Source organism: Vitis vinifera, chromosome 17 (assembly GCF_030704535.1).
Source record: "Vitis vinifera cultivar Pinot Noir 40024 chromosome 17, ASM3070453v1".
Taxonomy (NCBI): Eukaryota; Viridiplantae; Streptophyta; class Magnoliopsida; order Vitales; family Vitaceae; genus Vitis; species Vitis vinifera.
The window spans coordinates 15,340,394-15,362,500 of NC_081821.1; the positions used below are offsets into that span (position 1 = coordinate 15,340,394).

The 22,107-nt window shown below is 35.7% G+C and overlaps 1 protein-coding gene and 1 pseudogene across 1 annotated transcript; both read left to right on the forward strand.

Annotated features, from left to right (window-relative positions):
• The first annotated feature begins 200 nt into the window (after window positions 1-200).
• On the forward strand, window positions 201-1,517 carry LOC132252781 (uncharacterized). Its single transcript, XM_059733985.1, has one exon. It carries the CDS (start codon window positions 201-203, stop codon window positions 1,515-1,517), a length of 1,317 nt encoding a protein of 438 aa, XP_059589968.1.
• A 915-nt stretch (window positions 1,518-2,432) lies between these two features.
• Window positions 2,433-22,107, forward strand: part of LOC104878098 (uncharacterized) — a 26,691-nt pseudogene continuing 7,016 nt past the window's right edge.

Sequence of the window (22,107 nt, forward strand, 5' to 3'; positions counted from 1 at the left end):
TGAGATCATGTTGCCTCTTTGAGTGCTTGATCATTGAGAATCCATTACTATGATATTGTTGTTATCATGTTTGTTTTGCAAATGTTTGTATGTGACATAAGTGGTTTGATTGTATTGGTTAAGGGTGCTTGATTTTATGAATAACCCTTATAAGGTGATGTATTGATAATAATAATCCTTGTATACCTTTCTAAGAGAAAATGCCTAGAGGAAGGGACAGATTAACCACAAGGCCTAAACGGACAACTAGATCATCTCCAATATCTCATGGTGATGTAACTGAGGGAAGACTTGTAATACATCCAGTTGCTGGTTCAGAATGCCAGAATGTGAGCTTGATTCAGGAATTTAAAGCATTGAATCCTCCAAGCTTTCGGGGTGGCCCTAATTTTCTTGAAGCTGAGAATTGGATGAAAGAAATAAAGAAAATACTGGATGTAATGGCAGTGCCTGAGGAAAGGAGAGTTTCTTTAGCTTCCTTCATGTTGAGGGATGAAGCAGACAATTGGTGGGATATGATCAAGACTACTCAGGATGTAAATAAAATGGTTTGGATGCAATTTGAGGAGCTGCTTTTATCTAATTACTTTCTAGAGGCCGTTAGAAGACAGAAGAGAGCTGAATTTATACACTTGGTTCAAAGGAACATGACAGTGACTGAATATGCAACAAAATTTACACAACTATCTAGATATGCTCCAAATGTGGTTGCAGATGAACAAATGCAAGTTGAACAATTCCAAGAGGGGTTGAGATTGAACATTAGAGCACAGGTTGCTCCTTTCATGCTTCGTACTTATAGTGAGGTTGTGGCAAGGCCTCTTGTTATAGAAAGGGAAATGGAGGAAGCTCAAAGGTTGAGAAGCAAAAATTCTAGGTTTGGTGGTTCAGAAAAACGAGAACATGATTTCAAGCGCCTGAAAGTGACTCATCCCCAACGACAACCCAGAAAACAAGAGCAGTATAGTGGGGCTACAAATTCAGCTAAGGGACCAAGGAGATGTTATGAATGTGGTGAGGTGGGACATCTGAGGAGAGAGTGCCCAAAATTTCAACGACTTGCATTCCAGCCATCTCAACGACAGTTTCAGCAGATGAACCCACGAATTCAAGGAAGGCAACCTCAAGGGGAAGGAAACTTTAGACAAGGGAAGCCTGGAGGGAAGTCAAAGCAAGCACAACAAGGGAGATTTTATGCAATAGGGTCACAAAATGCAGAGTCAAATGCCTTGGTGGAAGGTATGCTCTTATGTTTTAGCACTTGGGCACATGTTTTATTTGATCCAGGAGCTACCCACTCTTTTATTTCTGCATCATTTGCCTCCATGCTAGACATAGAATTTGTTCCCCTACATTGTTCATTATGTGTTGAGACTCCTATGGGTGGTAAGGTGGAAACCAAGTGGGTATGTCATGCTTGTGTACTTTATATTGGGGGTCTTGAAGTTACAATGGATCTGGTTCTTCTTGATATTTCATCGTTTGATGTAATTGTGGGGATGGATTGGCTTGCCTGACATCATGCTGTGTTAGATTGTTATTTGAAGAAAGTAACATTTCAAACCTCTTCTGGTTCATATATGAGTTTCTATGGTGATAGAAGGCTTACATTCATTCCTCTAATTCGAAACCTGGATGACAAGTGGTCAAGAAAGGATGGCAGACACTATTTTCTTTTTAATCTGAAGGGAGAAGGCAAAAAGATGACAACTATAGATTGTATTCCAATGGTTTGTGAGTTTGCTGATGTTTTTCCTAAAGAATTGCCATGTTTACCTCCTCATAGAGAGATGGATTTTTCTATTGAATTGTATCCAGGTACAGATCCAATATCAATAGCTCCATATAGGATGGCTCTAGTTGAACTTAAGGAATTGAACATTCAGTTGCAGGAGTTGCAAACTAAAGGGTTTATTCGGCCTAGTACCTCACCTTGGGGTGCTCCAGTATTGTTTGTAAAGAAGAAGGATGGATCCTTGCGGTTATGTGTGGATTACAGAAAATTGAACAGAGTTACAGTGAAAAACAAATATCCGCTACCTCGAATTGATGACTTATTTGACCAGTTATGTGGGGCTTGCTATTTTTCAAAGATTGATTTAAGATCTGGTTATCATCAATTGAGGGTACGAGAAACAGATATTCCAAAGACTGCATTTCGTACAAGGTATGGGCATTATGAATTTGTGGTCATGCCGTTTGGGTTAACTAATGCTCCAGCTGCATTCATGGACATGATGAATCGTATCTATCAGCCTTATTTGGATCATGTTGTGGTGGTATTTGTGGATGATATTTTGATATATTCTAAGAGTAGAGAAGAGCACGGTCACCATTTGCATATGGCACTTCAAACACTTAGAGAAAACCAATTATATGCCAAATTGGAGAAATGTGACTTTTGGTTGTAGGAAATTCAATTTTTGGGGCACATGGTTTCTCAAGAGGGTATCTCAGTGGATCCAACAAAAGTGGAAGCTGTGACAAAGTGGGAAAGACCCAAGAATGTTTTTGAAGTACGTAGTTTTCTTGGGCTAGCTGGGTACTACAGAAGGTTTGTTGAAAACTTTTCTCGAATTGCTTGCCCAATGACTAGATTGACACACAAGGGAGTGAACTTTGATTGGAATGATAGGTGTGAAGAATCCTTTCAAGAGCTAAAAAGGAGACTAACAACAGCACCAGTGCTAATTACTCCTATTAGTGGCGAAAGATATACAGTTTATTGTGATGCTTCAAAAAAATGGCTTGGGATGTGTTTTGATGCAAAGAGGAAGAGTGGTTGCTTATGCTTCTAGGCAATTGAAGAACCATGAGCAGAACTATCCTACACATGATCTTGAACTCGCAGCAATAGTCTTTGCTTTAAAGTTATGGAGACATTACTTATATGGTGAAAATTTTGAAGTGTTTTCAGATCACAAAAGTTTGAAGTATATTTTCTCTCAAAAAGATCTTAATGCAAGGCAAAGGAGATGGATGGAAACCCTTGAAGATTTTCACTTTACTTTGCAGTATCATCCAGGAAAAGCTAATGTGGTTGCTGATGCCCTAAGTAGAAAGGCTCAATGTGTGTTATCTGGTTTGGTGGTTTATGAGTGGAAAATGTATGATTACATCAGTGAATTCAATCCTTGCTTTGATGTACATGATTCTGGTGCATGTTTTTGTACTTTGGTAGCTCAACCAACAATACTGCAGAAGGTTATTGAAGCTCAAAGGAAAGATAAAAAGTTAGAGTGCATGCGCTCTCAAATCATGGCGGGTGATGTAGTAGAAGGTTGGAACATACATTCTAATGGTGGGATTCATTTCTTGAATAAACTTTGTGTTCCTAATGATGCTCAGGTGAAAGAGGAGGTAATGAAGGAAGCTCATCATTCTCGATTCACAGTACACCTTGGAGAAACTAAAATGTACCATGATTTGAAGCGTCAATATTGGTGGCAGGGTATGAAGCGGGATATATCTCAATTCGTTTCCAAGTGTTTAACATGTCAACAAGTGAAAGTTGAACATCAGAAACCAGCAGGGTTGTTACAACCACTACCTATAGCAGAATGGAAGTGGGATCATGTGACGATGGACTTTGTGACAGGGTTGCCAAGAACTCCCCAAAGTAAGGATAGTGTATGGGTGATAGTTGATAGATTAATGAAATCAGCACATTTCTTACCAATGAGTATCACTGATTCAGTTATTGTGTTGAGTAAATTGTATGTGAAAGAAATTGTGAGGTTGCATGGGGTACCACTCTCTATTGTTTCAGATAGGGATCCTAGATTTACATCACAGTTTTGGCAGTCCTTACAAAAAGCCTTGGGAACTAAAATCAAATTGAGTTCGGCATTTCATCCTCAAACTGATGGGCAATCAGAGAGAGTTATTCAGATTTTAGAAGATATGTTACGAGCATGTGTGATGGATTTTAAAGGAAATTGGGTGGAACATTTACCTTTGATTGAATTTGCGTACAATAACAGCTTCCAAAGCAGTATTGGAATGGCACCATATGAAGCACTGTATGGGAGGCCTTGTAGATCTCCTATGTGTTGGATGGAATCTGGTGAAGCTAGTCTGATTGGGCCAGAATTGGTGCAAGAGACTACTGACAAGATTCGAGTAATACGTGACAGGTTATTGGCAGCACAAAGTTGACAGAAAAGTTATGCCGATCACAGAAGGAGACCCCTAGAATTTCAGATAGGAGACCACGTGTTTTTACGTGTAACACCAAGGAAAGGCGTATTTCGATTTGGAAAAAGGGGAAAGCTTGCTCCAAGATATGTTGGGCCCTTTGAAATCCTTCAAAAGATTGGAGAGGTAGCATACAAATTAGCCTTACCGCCACAACTATCAGGTATACATGATGTGTTCCATGTTTCCATGTTGCGGAAGTATGAGCTTGACACCACACATGTACTAGATTGGCAAGATTTGAATTTACAAGATGTAACGTATGAGGAAGGGTCGAGACAGATTTTAGATAAGAAAAAGAAGGTACTCCGAACCAAAATCATACCTCTAGTGAAAGTGTCATGGGATCATCATGGAGTGGAAGGAGCTACATGGGAATTGGAATCAGATATGAGAAACAAGTACCCGGAACTCTTTACAGGTTCGCTTTTGTAAATTTCGAGGACGAAATTTTTGTTAGGGGGAGAGGATGTAACACCTAGTACTAATGACTATTTTAGTACTTAACTTTAAGCTTGCTTAATTAGATGTTAAAACTAGTTTAGTGCTAATCATGTTTAATTATGAATTAAACTTTGATTAAGGTTAAGTGGGATTAGTTAATGACCTAAGCATGCTTATTAGGTTCCTAGGGACTAATTAGGGTTATGAAAACCTAAAGGACTAATGGGCAATTATGGGTTTTCTTTTTGATAACTTGAAGGACTAAAGTGCAAAATTTGGAAATTGGAGTTAGTGGAATGACACCTCCTACTTGGGTGATTGGTGGCAGCCATGTGGGCTGCCACCTCATGCTTGGGTGCTTGGAGACCCCTTTATAAGGGGGCTGCAGCTCGTTTTGCACCATTTCACCTGCAGCAACTTGGGCTAGAGAGAGAATCTAGAGAGAGAAAGTGTAGATTTGAGGTAAGCAAGTTGTTTAATTTTGTAATTTTCGTTTATTTTGGTTCCTAATGGTATGTTGAATAGAATTAACGGTAAAAATTGAGTATAATTAGCTATAAACCTGTTTCAGTTAAAAATCACAATTAATTAAAGATTAAAGTATTTTAAGTTAAGTATTTTATTAATGGTAAGATCAGCATAAATCTTTGTTTAATTTGGTTTGATTGAAAAATAGATTACTAAACATGTGATGAATTGGGTTATTTGGACACTTGAGATTTGTTAATAGGTTAGGCTTTAAGAAAATCAAAAGAATTAGTGTTTGGTAATTAATATGCATTGTAAATATTGTTTAATTCAATTCAAATTTGATTTGAAAACATGTAGGATATAGATTAGAGAATGTGAGAATTAAAAATTTGCAACAATAAACTATATAAATTTTCATGGTTAGGAAACTTAAATTATGTTGTTTCATTTCAGTTTCTCGTAATAGGCAAAGATCGCCTACTTAGAAGAAACACAAAAAGGAAGTCGGTGTAAGGTAGGGAATTTTATGCTATTCTATGGTGTATCTGATTTCTTTCCTTGAATTATTTGTTATTTTTATGATTTCATAAAATCTTTCAAAGTGTCATTGCATCTCGGTTTATTGCATTGAAATGTTACCATGATGTTGGAACGTATATTGGTATGAAGATTCGTGGTTTTGTGTTGTCGAAATGGTTTATGGTGTGATTGCATTGCAAGAAGGATATGGAATTATCACAGATCATATTCAGAGAATTTATTGGTGGCGAAGTGCTTATGTGATGCTACAGGCCTTATCATTTGATATATTGTTTATGTGGGACCGTGGGTCCTTGGGTGAAAGTCCCTAAAGCCCTCGAGGAAGACACTCCGATGTGGGTGTATGGGGTTGGTCCTGCCCCTAGGTTTGAGTCCCAAAAGACACGGGGTATGACTTGCCCTTGGGTGATGTCCCAGAATAGTCATTATTATATTGATCGAGTATCTTGTGGAGCATTGATATCTGCTGTGTAGATTGTTGGGAGTCAGCAATTTATCAGTTGTGAAAGGATGGATGGGGAGAAGCAATGATGAAACCAACAAACACATGCATACATGTTTGACATGATTACACATTTGTTAATGGTTATGAAATGTTTATCATGCATGTTATTAAACGTTTAATTCAAGGTTTTTAAGGGTATACTTAGGATGGTTATAAACTTTCCTACTGAGTTGTGAACTCACCCTATTCCTTCCACCTATAGATGCAAGTCAGAAGACCTATGTAGGAAAGAATGCTTGAGCAATGCTTTACTGTGATTGGATGCTGTTTGCTCTTATTGAAAGTCTTTTGAGGCCATGCCTTTTGTATCAAGACTAAACCTTTTGTTGGAATGATGTAATGTATATATTTGTCAGATACACTTGTAGTATGGGCTACCCGTAGTAAACAATGGGGTTTGGTATATGTAAATGAATGTTATACAAGTTTCTTTTGTGAAACAAAACATATTTTGTTAACTTAATAGTCACAATGTTTAATGTAGGATGTACTCTTTATAACAGGTTTTCCATATCCTCTTTTTGAACAAATTCAAGTAGGAACTCAACATTTAAATTTTTGAGAGCACTTATACTATATTTGAGTATCAATTCTTTAGTTGAAGAATAAATACTAATCATAAGAAAAAAAAAATTGGGGTGTGACATGATTTGTTTCTTCTTTTGGTTTCTCATCTTTGCGACATGATCCTAAGTTCAACCTAAGTTTCATCTTCATTCCTTTGGATTCTCATCATTGGGACACCATCCTACTTTCTTTCTCGGTTCATTCTTTATTCATTTCATTTCTCTTCATTTGGACACAAAGCTCGGTTATTTCTAAACTTAATCGTTTGTTCCTTTGGTTTCTCGTCACTTGGACAACATTTTGATATCTCAAGTTATTCCTTTTTCATTTGGTTTCTCATCATTGGAACGTCATCCTAGGTTCTATTTAAGTTTAATTGTTTGTTCCTTTGAATTCTTATCATTGGGACACCATCTTATGTTCTTTCTCATTTTATACTTTTTCATTTAATTCTCATCATTGAGACGTCATCGTAGGTTCTATTTAATCTTAATCATTTGTTCATGTGGTTTATCATCATTGGGACACCATCTTAGACTTAATCTAAGTTTTTTTTTTCCATTGGTTTCTCATCATTGGGACAACATCCTATGTTATCTCTTAGTTTATTCTTTGCTCATTTGGTTTCTCATCATTGGAACGCCATCCTAGGTTCTAAGTTTCTTATTTTTTTACTTTAGTTTCTCATCATTGGGACAACATTCTAGGTTCTATCTCAGCTTATTCTTTGTTCTTTTGGTTTCTCATCATCGGATAAGCTTCCTAGGTTCTATCTTAGTTTATTCTTCGTTCCTTTGGTTTCTCATCATTGGTACGCTATCCTAGGTTTTATCTCACCTTATATTCTTTGTTCCTTTGGCTTCTTGTCATAAGGCCACCTTCCTAGGTTCTATCTCAAGTTTTATTATTTATTTTTTTGGATTCTTATCATTGGGACACCATCCTTGTCACACCCGGTTTTTAGAACTTAACAATTGATACTCAAATACAACATAAGTGCTTTCAAAAATTTGGGGATACAAAAATTTAAATGTTGGGTTCCTACTTGATTTTGTGCAAAAAGAGAATATGGAAACCGGTTATAAAGAGGTATACATCCTGTATTAAACTTTGTAACTATTTGTTAACAAAATATGATCCGTTTCACAAAAAGAACTTGTATTATGTTACTTTACATATAACCCCATAGTTCACTTCGGGTAGCCCATACTACAAGTGTACATGACAAATATACATTACATCATTGCTTAAAAAAGATTGAGTCTTTGTATGACACAAAGGCAAAGCCTCAAAACACTTTCAATGCAAGCAAACAACATCCAATCAATAGAAAAGCAATGCTCAAGAATTATTTCCAGCATAGGTCTTCTCACCTACATCTAAAGGTGGAAGGGATAGGGTGAGTTCAAATCTCAGTAGGAAAGTTTATAACCATCCTAAACATACCCTTAAAAACCTTGAATTAAATGTATAATAGCATGTGTGATAAACATTTTATAACTGTTATCAAATATGCAATAATAATGTCAAACACGTATACATGCATTTGCTAGTTTCATCTCTGTTTTTCCTCATCCATCCTTTTACAACTGATAAAATGATAACCCCCAGCAATGTACACACCAGATGTCAATGCTCCACAAGATACTCGGTCAATATAATAATATGATTATTCTAGGACTATCACCCAAGGGTAAATCATACCCCGTGTCTTTTTGGACTCATACCTAAGAGAATGACCAACCCCGTATCTTTAGGGACTAAAACCCAAGGGCAGGACCAACCCCATACACCCACATCAGAGTGTCTTCCTCGAGGGCTCTAGGGACTTTCACCCAAGGACCCATGGTCCCACATAAACAATGTAATACCTAGCACTAATGAATTAAATAGGCAATAATGATTATCTTAGTACTTAACTTTAAACGTGCTTAATTAGATGTTAAAACTAGTTTAGTGTTAATCCTGTTTAATTATGCATTAAAGTTTGATTAAGGTTAATTGAGATTAGTTAATGACTTAACAATGCTTATTAGGTTTTTAGGGGCTGATTATAGTTTTGAAAACCTAAAGGACTAAAGTGCAAAATTGGGAAGTTGCAGTTAGTGGAAGCCAAGTGGCATGCCACCTCCTACTTGGGTGGATTGGTGGCAGCCATGTGGCCTGCCACCTCCTACTTGGCCGTAGGGAGAGCCCTATATAAGGGCCTGCAGCTCATTTTGCCCCATTTTAGCTGTAGCAGCTTGGGTTAGAGAGAATCTTGAGAGAGAAAGTGAAGATTTGAGGCAAGCAAGTTGTTTAATTTAGTAATTTTGGTTTATTTTAGTTCCTAATGGTATGCTGAAACAAATTAACACTAAAATTTGTATAAAAGTTGAGTGTAATTAGCTATAAACATGTTTTAGTTAAAAATCACAATTAATTAGGGATTAAAGTATTTTATTAATGGTAAGATCAGCATCAATCTTGTTTAATTGAAAAATATATTAGTTAACATGTGATTAATTAGGTTGTTTGGACACTTTGGATTTGTTAATAGGTTAGGCTTTTAGAAAATCAAAGCAATTAGTGTTTAGTAATTAATTACATAATATTAATATGTGTTGTAAATATTGTTTAATTCAATTCAAATTAGATTTGAAAACCTGTAGGATTACAATCTTCAATTCATCGTTAGGAAGTCTAAATTATGTGTTTCATTTAAGTTCCTTATAATAGGTAAAGATCGCCTACATAGAACAATCACAAAGGAAAAGTTTGTTTAAGGTAAGGAATTTTATGCAATCCCATAGTGTATCTAATTTCTTTTCTTGAAACATCTATTGGAAATTTCATGTCATTTCTATGATTTCATAAAAGGTTTTAATGTGTCATTGCATCTCGATTTATTGTGTTGAAATGTTACATTGAGATTGGAAAGCATATTGGTATGAAGATTCATAGTTCTATGTTGTGGAAATGGTTCATAGTGTGGTGGCATTGATAGAAGGATATGGAATAATCACATATCATATTCAGAGAATTGATTGGTGGGAAGTATTTATGGGTGAACGTCCCTAAAGCCCTCGAGGAAGACACTCAAATGTGGGTGTATGGTGTTGGTCCTGCCCCTTGGTTTTAGTCCTTAAAGAAACAAGGTTGGCCCTACCCTTGGGTATGAGTCCCAAAAGACACGGGATATGACTTGCCCTTGGGCTATGTCCCAGAATAGTCATTATTATATTGACCATGTATCTTATGTAGCATTGATATCTGATATATAGATTGGTGGGGGTGAACAACATCAATTGTGAAAGGATGGACAAGGAAATTTATAGATGAAACCAACAAACACATGCATATATGTTTGACATGATTGCATATTTGTTAATAGTTATAAAATGTTTGTCATGCATGCTATTACATGTTTAATTCAAATTTTTTAAGGGTAAGCTTAGAATGGTTATAAACTTTCCTACCAAGTTGTGAACTCACCTTATCCGTTCCACCTTTAGATGCAGGTTAGAAGACCTATGTAGGAAATAATGTTTGAGCATTGCTTTACTGTGATTGGATGATGTTTGCTTGCATTGATAGTGTTTTGAGGCTTTGCCTTTGTATTAAAGACTGAATTTTTTGTAGGAATGATGTAATATATATATTTGTTAGGTAAACTTGTAGTATGGGCTACACATAGTGAACAATGGGGTTTTGGGATATGTAAATTAATGTAGTACATTTTGCGAAACGAAACATATTTTGTTAACTAATAGTTAAGAAGTTTAATACAAGATGCACTCTTTGAGAGCACTTATACTGTATTTGAGTATCAATTGTTCAGTTTGAAAAATAAAAAAATAAAATCGGTGTGTGACAGTTTGGTATCAGAGCATAAGGGATTAAATGCCTATTGTGGACCATAGGTGGGGAGCCCAATAGGTGCACTTGAGTCATTATTATTGTTACACTCTTTTACTATGAATGTTAGGTTTGTGTTTATGACATTTTTGGTTGTATTGGTGTGAGTATGCCTAACTGTGATAGCTGTGATCATGTTGCTTGTGAGAATTTCTGATCATTGAGAATCCATTACTATGTTATTGTTGGTATTATGTTTGTTTTCAAAATGATTGTATGTGACATCAATGGTTTAATTGTATTATGTAAGGATGCTTGATATAATGAATAACCCTTATAATGTGTTGTGTTGATAATCTAATCATTGTATACCTAGAGCAAGGAATCAATTAACAACAAGGCCTAGACGAACAACTAGATCATCCCCACTATCTCATGGTAATGTAACTAAGGGAAGAGCTGCAATATATCCAACTGTTGGTTCAAAATGCCATAATGTGAGCTTGATTCGGGAATTTAAAGCATTGAATCCTCCACTCTTTCGAGGTGGCCCTAATTTTCTTGAAGCTAAGAATTGGATGAAAGAAATAAAGAAAATACTGGATGTAATGGCAGTGCCTGAGGAAAGGAGAGTTTCTTTAGCTTTGTTCATGTTGAGGGATGAAGTAGACAACTAGTGGGATACGATCAAGACTACTCAAGATGTAACTAAGATGGTTTGGATGCAAATTGAGGAGTTGCTTTTGTCTAATTACTTTCTAGAGGCCGTTAGAAGACAAAAAAGAGTTGAATTTATACGATTGTCTCAAAGGAATATGACAGTGATTGAATATGCAACAAAGTTTACACAATTATCTAGATATGCTCCGAATGTGGTTGAAGATGAACAAATGTGAGCTGAACAATTCCAAGAGGGGTTCAGATTGAACATATTAGAGCACAGGTGGCCCCCTTCATGCTTCGTACTTACAGTGAGGTTGTGGCAAGGGTTATAGAAAAATCGGAACAAGATTTCAAGCGCTAGAAAGTGACTCATCCCCAACAACAACCTAGAAACAATAGCAGTATAGTGGGACTACAGATATGGCCAAGGGACCAAGGAGATGTTATGAATGTGGTGAGGTGGGACATCTTAGGAGGGAGTGCCGAAAATTTCAACGTCCTACATACCAGCCATCTCAATGGCAGTTTCAGCAGACGAACTCACGAATCCAAGGAACGCAACCTCAAGGGAAAGGAAACTTTAGACAAGGGAAGCCTGGACAGAAGACAAAGCAAGGACAACAAGGGAGATTTTATGCATTGGGGTCACAAAATGTAGAGTCAAATGCCTTAGTGGAAGATATGATCTTATGTTTTAGCACTTGGGCAAATGTTTTATTTGATCCAGGAGCTACCCACTCTTTTATTTCCGCATCATTTGCCTCCATGGTAGACATAGAATTTGTTCCCCTTCATTGTTCATTATGTAATGAGACTCCTATGGGTGTGGAAACCAAGTGGGTGTGTCATGCTTGTGTACTTTATATTAGGGGTCTTGAAATTACAATAGATCTGGTTATTATTGATATTTTATCCTTTGAAGTAATTGTGGGGATGGATTGGTTGGACCGGCATCATGCTGTATTAGATTTTTATTTGAAGGAAGTAACATTCCAAACCTCTTTTGGTTCATATTTGAGTTTTTATGGTGACAAAAGGCTTACATTTATTCCATTAATTCAAAACCTAGGTGACAAGTGGTCAAGAAAGGATGGTGGACACTATTTTCTTTTTAATGTGTAGGGAGAAGGGAAAAAGAAGACAACTATATATTGCATTCCAATGGTTTGTGAATTTGCTGATGTTTTTCCAAAAGAATTGCCATTTTTACCTCCTCACAAAGAGATGGATTTTTCTATAGAATTGTATCTAGGTAAAGAGAACATTCAGTTGAATGAGTTGCAAAGTAAAGGGTTAATCGGCCTAGTACCTCACCTTGGGGTGCTCCAGTATTTTTTGTGAAGAAGAAGGATGGATCCTTGCGGTTATGTGTGGATTACAGAAAATTGAACAGAATAACAGTGAAAAACAAATATCCATTACCTCGAATTGATGACTTATTTGACCAGTTATGTGGGGCTTGCAATTTTTCAAAGATTGATTTAAGATCCAGTTCTCATCAGTTGAGGATACAAGAATCAAATATTCCAAAGATTGCATTTCATACAAGGTATGGGCATTATGAATTTGTGGTCATGCCATTTGGGTTAACCAATGCTCCAGCTGCATTCATGGACATGATGAATCGTATTTATCGGCCTTACTTGGATCATTTTGTGGATGATATTTTGATATATTCTAATAGCTAAGAAGAGCACGGTCATCATTTGCATATGGCACTTCAAACACTTAGAGAACACCAGTTATATGCCAAATTGGAGAAATGTGACTTTTGGTTGCAAGAAATTCAATTTTTGCCACATGGTTTCTCACAAGGGTATCTCAGTGGATCCAACAAAAGTGGAAGTTGTGACAAAGTGGGAAAGACCCAAGAATGTTTTTGAAGTACGTAGTTTTCTTGGATTAGCAGGGTACTACAGAAAGTTTGTTAAAAACTTTTCTTGACTGACGCGCAAAGGAGTGAACTTTGATTGGAATGACAAGTGTTAAGAATCCTTTCAAGAGCTAAAAAGGAGACTAACAACAGTGCCAGTGCTAATTACTCCTTTTAGTGGCAAAAGATATAGAGTTTATTGTGATGCTTCAACAAATGGCTTGGGATGTGTTTTGATGCAAAGAAGAAGAGTGGTTGCTTATGCTTCTAGGCAATTGAAGAACCATGAGCAGAACTATCCCACAAATGATCTTGGACTTGTAGCCATAGTCTTTGCTTTAAAAATATGGACACATTACTTATATGGTGAAAATTTTGAGGTATTTTCTGATCACAAAAGTTTGAAGTAAATTTTCTCTCAAATAGATTTGAATGCAAGGCAAAGAGGATGGATGGAAACCCTTGAAGATTTTAACTTTACCTTGCAGTATCATCCAGGAAGAGCCAATGTGGTTGTTGATGCCTTAAGTAGAAAAGCTCCATGTGTGTTATCTGGGTTGGTAGTTTCTAAGTGGAAAATGTATGATTACGTCAATGAGTTCAATCTTTGTTTTCATGTACGTGATTCTGGTGCATGTTTTTGTACTTTGGCGGCTCAACCAACAACATTACATAAGGTTAATGAAGTAGTGGAAGGTATGAAGCGAGATATAGCTCAAAAGAAAGATACAAAGTTAGAGGGCATGGGCACTCGAATTATGGCAGGTGACGCAGTGGAAGGTTGTACCATACATTCTAATGGTGGGATTTATTTCTTCAAAAAACTTTGTGTTCCTAATGATGCTTAGGTGAAGGAGGAGGTAATGAAGGAAGCTCATCAAACTCGGTTCACAATACACCCTGGAGAAACTAAAATGTACCATGATTTGAGGCATCAATGTTGGTGGCAAGGTATGAAGCGGGATATAGCTCAATTTGTGTCCAAGTGTTTAACATGCCAACAAGTGAAAGTTGAACATCATAAGCCAATAGGATTGTTACAACTACCTATAGCACAATGGAAGTGGGATCATATGACCATTGACTTTGTGACTAGATTGCCAAGAACTCTCAGAAATAAAGATAGTGTATGGGTAATAGAGTATAGACTAACGAAATCAGCACACTTCTTGGCAATCAGGATCACTGATTCAATTCATGCTTTGAGTAAATTGTATGTGAAGGAAATTGTGAGGTTGCATAGGGTACCACTCTCTATTGTCTCCGATAGAGACCCTAGATTTACATCTCAGTTTTGGTAGTCCTTACAAAAAGCCTTGGGAATTGAAATAAGATTGAGTTTAGCATTTTATCCTCAAACTAATGGGCAGTCAGAGAGATTTATTCAGATTTTGGAAGATATGTTACGAGCATGTGTGATGAATTTTAAAGGAAATTGGGTGGAGCATTTACCCTTGATCGAATTTGCTTACAATAACAGCTTCCAAAGCACTGTATGGGAGGCCTTGTAGATCTCCTATGTGTTGGATGGAATCTGGTAAAGCTAGTTTGATTAGGTCGAAATTGGTGCAAGAGACTACGAACAAGATTCGAGTAATACGTGACAAGCTATTAACAACACAAAGTAGACAAAAAAGTTACAATGCATATTAATATTTCCCAATTAATTACCAATCACTAATTATTTTGATTTCCTTAAAGCCTAACCCATTAATAAGTTCCAAATGTCCAAATAACCTAATTAATCACATGTTTTACTAATCTATTTTTCAATCAAACCAAACTAAGCAAAGATGTATGCCAATCTTACCATTAATAAAAACACTTTAAACCTTAATTAATTATGATTTTTAACTAAAACATGTTTATAACTAATTACATTCAACTTTTACACAAACTTCACAATTAATTTGTTTCAAAATATAATTAGGAACCAAAATATACAAAATTTACTATATTAAACAACTTCGTTACCTCAAATCTTCACTATCTCTCTCTAACCTAGGCTGCTACAGGGATAATGCTCCAAAGCGAGGCTGCAGGCCCTTATATAGGGGTCTCCATGCTACCACCAACCCCAACTTTCCCAATATTGCAATTCAGTCCTCCTTGTTAACCAATATTAATGCTACAGTTGCCCATTGGTCCTTTAGGTTTTTATAACTATAATTGGCCCCTAAGAACCTAATAAGCATGCTTAAGTCATTAAATAATCCCACTTAATCTTAATTAATGTTCAATTCATAATTAAACAAGATTAGCACTAAACTTATTTTAACATCTAATTAAGCACGTTTAAAGTTAAGTACTAAGATAATCATTATTGCCTATTTAATTCATTAGTACTAGGTATTACAATCTCGGTTTATTCTTTGTTTGTTTTCTTTCTCTTCATTGGGATGTCATCCTAACTAGGACTTTGTATTTGAAGTTGAAGGTTTTTGTGCCAAATCTAATTGTTCAATTCTTTTTGTTAAACATTTGATTAAGTCATCACTATTTGAAAGTTTAAGTATCTTATTCCCTACCTCTGCGGGTTTGAAAATCGAATGATTTTTGTCTAAGTTTCTATCTAGAAACTGTGGTGTGACTATTTGACTGACAATTTGAGGTGTCTCTACTTTGTTTTCTATCCTATCAACTTGAGAGGAGAGGGTGCTTAGAATTTGATTTGTGAAATTATTTTGTTGTTGAAGGCTTTTATAGTCTTTTAGTGTTGCTGTTCGTCCTTCAATTTCTTTTGAATCTATTTTTTTGAAAGGTGAAGCTATTATTGCAATGTTTTGAGCAATTATGGTTATTTCCTCTCAAGTAGGAATAGGTTCTATTTAAGCTTAATCGTTTGTTCCGTTGGTTTCTTATCATTAGGACACATCCCTAGGTTCTATCTCAGTTTATTCTTTGTTCATTTAGTTTCTCATAATTGGGACACCATCCTAGGTTCCATCCAATTTTATTCTTTGTTCATTTGGTTTCCCATCATTAGGATGCCATCGTAGGTTCTATCTAAACCGAATCATTTGTTCCTTTAGTTTCTCATCATCGGGACACCGTCCTCTCTTTTTTTATTCTTAGTTCATTTGCTTTCCCATCATTGGGACAACATTTTAGGTTCTATCTAAGCTTAATCATTTGTTCCATTGGTTTCTTATCATTGGGACATATCCCTAGGTTATCTCAGTTTATTCTTTGTTCATTTGGTTTCTCATTATTGGGAAACAATCCTAGGTTGTATCTTAGTTTATTCTTTGTTAAATTTATTTTTCATCATTAGGATGTCATCCTGGGTTTTATCTAAACTTAATTGTTTGTTCCTTTGGTTTCTTATCATTGGGACACCATCCTAGGTTCATCTCCATTTATTCTTTGTTAATTTGGTTTCTCATTAGTGGGACACCATCCCAAGTTCTACCTAAACTTAATTGTTTGTTCCTTTTGTTTCTCATCATTGGGATGCCATCATAAGTTATAGCTAAGCTTAATCGTCTGTTCCTTCAGTTTCTTATCATAGGGACACTACGTTCTATCTAACCCTAATCGTTTCTTCTGTTGGTTTCGCATCAATGTGACACCATCCAGAGTTCCATTTCAATTTATTCTTTGGTCATTTGTTTTCTCATTGCTAGGATGCCATCCTACATTCTATGTAGGCTTAATCGTTAGTTCCTTTGGTTTTGCATCAATGTGACACCATCCTGGGTTCTATCTTAGTTTATTCTTTGTTCTTCGCTTTCACATCATTAGGATGCCATCCTAAATTTTATCTAAGCTTAATCGTTTTTGCTTTAATTTCTCATCAATCGAACTCCATCCTAGGTTGAATCTAAGTTTCTTCCTTTCGTTTCTTCCTAAGCATAATCATTTGTATGTTTGGTATCTCATCAATGGGAGACCATCCTAGGTTTTGTTTAAGCTTAATCGTTTGTTCCTTTGGTTTCTCGTCACTAGGACACCATCCTAAGTTCTATGTTTTTTCTTTGTTCCCTTGGTTTCTCATCATGGGGGCACCATCCTAGGTTCTATTTCAATTTTATTCTTTGTTCCTTTGGATAGTTGTCATAGGGACACCATCCTATGTTTTATTTAAGTTTGTTTTTTGTTCCTTTGGTTTCTTATCATTGGGACACCATGCTAGGTTCTATATTAGTTTATTGATTCCTTTGGTTTCCCATCATTGAGAGCCCATCATAGGTTCTATCTACACTTAATCATTTGTTACTTTGGTTTCTCGTCATTGGAACACCATCCTAGGTTCTATCTCAGTTTATTATTTATTCCTTTGGTTTTCATTCTTAGGACACCATCCTATGTTCTATCTTAACCTTAATCGTTTCTTCGTTTGCTTTGGCTTCAATGCGACACTATCTTAGGTTCTATCTAAGCTTATTCTTGGTTCATTTTTTTTCTCATTATTGGGACATCATCAAGTTCTATCTCAATTTATTCTTTGTCCATCTGGTTTCTCATCATTGGGATGCAATCCTAGGTTCTAATTTTCTTCTTTGTTCCTTTGGTTTCTCATTATTGGGTTGAATTCCTAGGTTCTATATATAGTTAATCAATTATTCAATTGGTTTCTCATCATTGGGTTGAATTCCTAGGTTCTATATAAGCTTAATCATTTGTTTGTTTGGTCTCTCATCATTAGGACCCGATCCTTGGTTCTATCTAAGTTTCTTCTTTATTCATTTGGTTTCTCATAATTGGGACACCATTCCTATCATAGTTTATTCTTTGTTCGTTTTGTTTCTTATTATCGGGTCACCTTCCTAGGTTCTATCTCAGTATATTCTTTGTTTCATTTAGTTTCTTATGATTGGGAGATCATCCTAAATTCTATCTAAGCTTAATCAATTGCTTGTTTGGTTTCTGATCATTGGGACAACATCTTATGTTCTATATTAGTTTGTTCCTCGTTCATATGGTTTCTCATCATTGGGGGGTCAAGTTTATATCTCTTTTTATTCTTAGTTTATTTTGTTTCTCATCATTTGGAATGTCATCCTAGGTTCTATCTAATCTTAATCATTTCTTCCTTTGGTTTCTTATTATTGGGACAGCATCCTAGGTTCTATCTAAGTTTAATCGTTTTTTGCTTTAGTTTCTAATGGTTGGGACACATCTATAGGTTCTATCTTAGTTTCTTCTTTGTTTCTTTGGTTTCTCATCATTAGGACACCATCTGCAACTCTATATATGTTTCTTCATAGTTCCTTTGGTTTCTTATCATTTGAACACCATCCTATATTCAACCTTAGTTTATTCTTTGTTCCTGTGGATTCTCTTCATATAGCCAAACTCCTGAGTTCTATCTCAATTCATTTTTTGTTCCTTTTTTTCTATTTGTTGGGGCACCATCCTAGATTCTATATGAGCTTAATCGTTTCTTCCTTTGGTTTCTAATCATGTGGATACAATCCTAGGTTCAATATAAGTTTCTTCTTTGATCCTTTGGTTTCTCGTCCTGTGGACACAATCCTAAGTTCTATCTGAATTAATTCTTTGTTCATTTGGTTTCTTATCATTGGGAAACAATCTAATGTTCTTTCTATGTTTCTTCTTTGTTACTTTTCTTTCTTATCACTGGGACACCATCATAGGTTCTGTCTCATCTGAATCTATGTTTATTTTGTTTCTCATTGTTGTGAGTCTATCCTAGGTTTTATCTAAACTTTATCGTTTGTTCCTGTGACTTCTCATCATTGGGACACTATCCAAGGTTCTATCAAGGTTTACTCTTTGTTCATTTTGTTTCTTATCATTGGGACGTCATCCTAGGTCTATCTAAACTTAATCGTTTGTTCATTCTGTTTTTGGGACACCATGTTAGGTTTTATCTCAATTTATTTTTTATTCATTTTGTTTCTCACCGTTGGAAAGCTATCATAGGTCTAAGCTTAATCAATTGTATGTTTGGTTTCTCATAGATTGGACACCATCCTAGGTTCAATGTTAGTTTATTCTTTGTTCATTTTGTTTCTCATCTTTGGGACGCCATCCTAGGTTCTATATAAACTTTGTTATGCTTAATCATTTGTTCAATTGGTTTCTCAACATTGGGACATCATATTTTAGAGTATTCTTTCTTTATTTGCCTTTGCATCATTGGGATACCATCCTAAAGTCTATCTAGGCTTAATCATTTATTCCTTTCATTTCTCATCAATTGAACTCAATCCTAGATTGAATCTAAGTTTCATCTTTGAAACAATAAAATGAACAGATCTTGTGTCGACACTCTCCTGTTTGCTTCCCATAAATGGCCCATGCCAAAGCCTAGTCAGTGGTTGAGACATGGGAAATTTGGACCCATAACCTAAGGGAGCTTCCAAGTTTTCAATATAAAATACTACAACATGCCTGCCCAAACCCCTCCCTAGCCTCAAAGATTGAGCATTGAAAATTGTTGCAGCTTGAAGAATGAGGTGGCAATGCATCTTGAAGTAAGTGAAGGGGTTGTCAGGCACTCATATCATTGTCTTGGAAAACCTTCTAAGGGGGTACTTATTGGTGCATTCCTCTCCATGTCTTCAACAACAGTGGTTTTGGAAATTTTTTATGGAAAGAAATACTATCGGTGCTCTTCATGGTCAGGTTACATTTAACACTCTTATTCTGTAGGACTTTGTTGTGGGCTTGCTGTTTGCTCTTCTTCCAGTTTAGGGTGTCACTTCGGGTATTCTTCAAGGGTTAATATCAGTGATCAACAGAAGAAAAACAAGTTTTTTCTTGAGCAGAATATACAAATATATATTGAAAGTCAAGTTTAGCCGAGAGCAACAAAGGTCCTTGGTTCCATTTGTGTCTGAAGAGGGTAAGTTTTTTATTCGATCAAAGAACTTTGTCTATAATGTGAAAATGAAGTAGAGAATATTGATTCAAAGGGGAAATTTGAGCTATAAATTATTTCCTTTATATTGGAATCATGATAATCAAGATGGGGAGAATACTTAGCTAGTTCAATCAGTAATCCTAAATTATATGGTCAATGTCTATAGTCTATTAGCAACAAAATTAAGATTTAGTTAGTAATTAGTACAACTGCAAGCCTAATGCAAAAGGTTTTCTGGTAATAATTACCTTACAATAGTAGTGAAGGGCTAGTGATTATTGTGAAATATGTAAGCCAAAGAGAAATGCTTAGTTTATTGAATCATAATTTCTTGCATGCATAGTTTCAAAGAGGCCTGAACCATAGGGTTCAGACACAAGCTTATTGAGAGTAGATTCTTTAGTGGTCAATTCTTGGGCCGCCTCAATAAATAAGGGTTCTTAATGGTATGTCATTACTTGAGAGAGATTCTAGGGGTAAGTTACAGTTGAATTGCTAGGTAAGCCAATTAGGATGTGTTGAATTCTTGGTAAAAAGACGTGAAATATTGGGAATTTTAGAGAAGATCATCTTCCCCCTTAATTGGTTTTGGATGGCTCCTTTGTTTGCTTTGTATTATGTTTTTATTGAATTTATTCTTGGTTGCTTTGCTTTGAAGGCTTCCTATCTTTTCTTATAGTTGCTTTTCTATTTTATCAATTAACTTTCTTATTTCTTATCCCAAAACAATCACGAAATAAGTAAATAAAGAAACTAGTAATTGATTTGGAAGCTGCCAAGACATCTGGTTCTTTAGGATTAAATCGAATAGATTTATCCCTGTCATTTTCCCATTGAGAAGTGTTGACAGGCTGAGACCTATTTATACAAGGCACATCAACATTAAAAAGATAAAATCACATTTATTTAAATAGTTTTTAAAGGATGGAGAAAAACATAGAAAGATGATGAAGCTAATTGGGATAAGCATGTTTTACTTAATGGCTTTTAAACTAGATTTTTGTAGTAAAGCTAGGAACATATCCCAAATAATTGCAGAACAAATATATGGCTAGGACAAAGTGGTTATGCTCGTGTACTTTTAAATCTATTCCAGAGATATATGAATCAAAATAAGTCATGAAAAGCATATGACTTACATGTGAGCACCCTTTTTTCAATCCTCTTACTTCTTATAAACTAAGCAATGAAATATCTCAACTTTTTTCTCAAGCAATGAAATACCAGTTTAAAAGAGTAGACCTACCTTCCTTTGTTTTTTTTTTCTCTCCAAGAAACAAAATATAAAGGAACATTTATAAATCTATATGAAAATCTTACCTGAAAATACACTTAACCTCAAGGAGGTGCTCGTACCAATTTTTGACAGCCTTGTGATATTCATGATGTTTCCATTCCCTTGGGAGAAGTTGTGCAACATATAAGATATGCTAACTTATTCAACATTTTAGGATGAAAATAATGGAAACAATTTTAAACTAAGAGGTTAGTTGACATTACATGGGACTATCAAAGTCCTAAAAATAAACTAACTTAACAGCATCTAATTAAGTTAGGATGAAATGATAGAAAAGATAGTTTGTAAGTGATTAACATGGTGAAGGCAAAGGAACTAGTACTAGTGGTCTGATGGCAGAGATATGTTACCAGAATGTGCTATCTACCCAGGGTTACTGATCAAAGCTAATAAACAGCCTACTGTAGAGAAACTTAACTCTTGGAGCCCACTTTGAACTTGGCTAGGAAATGACAAAGAATTAGAACCATCTTCAAGCCTAGACATATTTTGAGACTCTAAAGGTTCACAACCATCATTTTGAGGGCTCACCTCTCTCCTACTAACCATAGATGTAGAAGAGCTAAAATATTTGAAAATGATTTATTGATTATGAAAATGGCTTGGAGTTGCCACTTATTTTTGTTTTATTTTTAAAGGGTAAACAAAATAAGAAAGAAAAACCCTAAGTGTGACCCCTTATTTGGAAAAAGGTGGTCTGTTAAAACCAAAAATGGGCTTGGGGGATCAGGTTGCTTGTCGAGAAGGTACGGTAAAGACCGTAACACCCCTCTAAGCCCCTAAAATAACGGGTCTCTACTAATGAGATGAAGCAAGCATGATAATTGATTAATTGAGCATGGATACCAAATGAATATCACTCAAAACAAAACAACTGAATG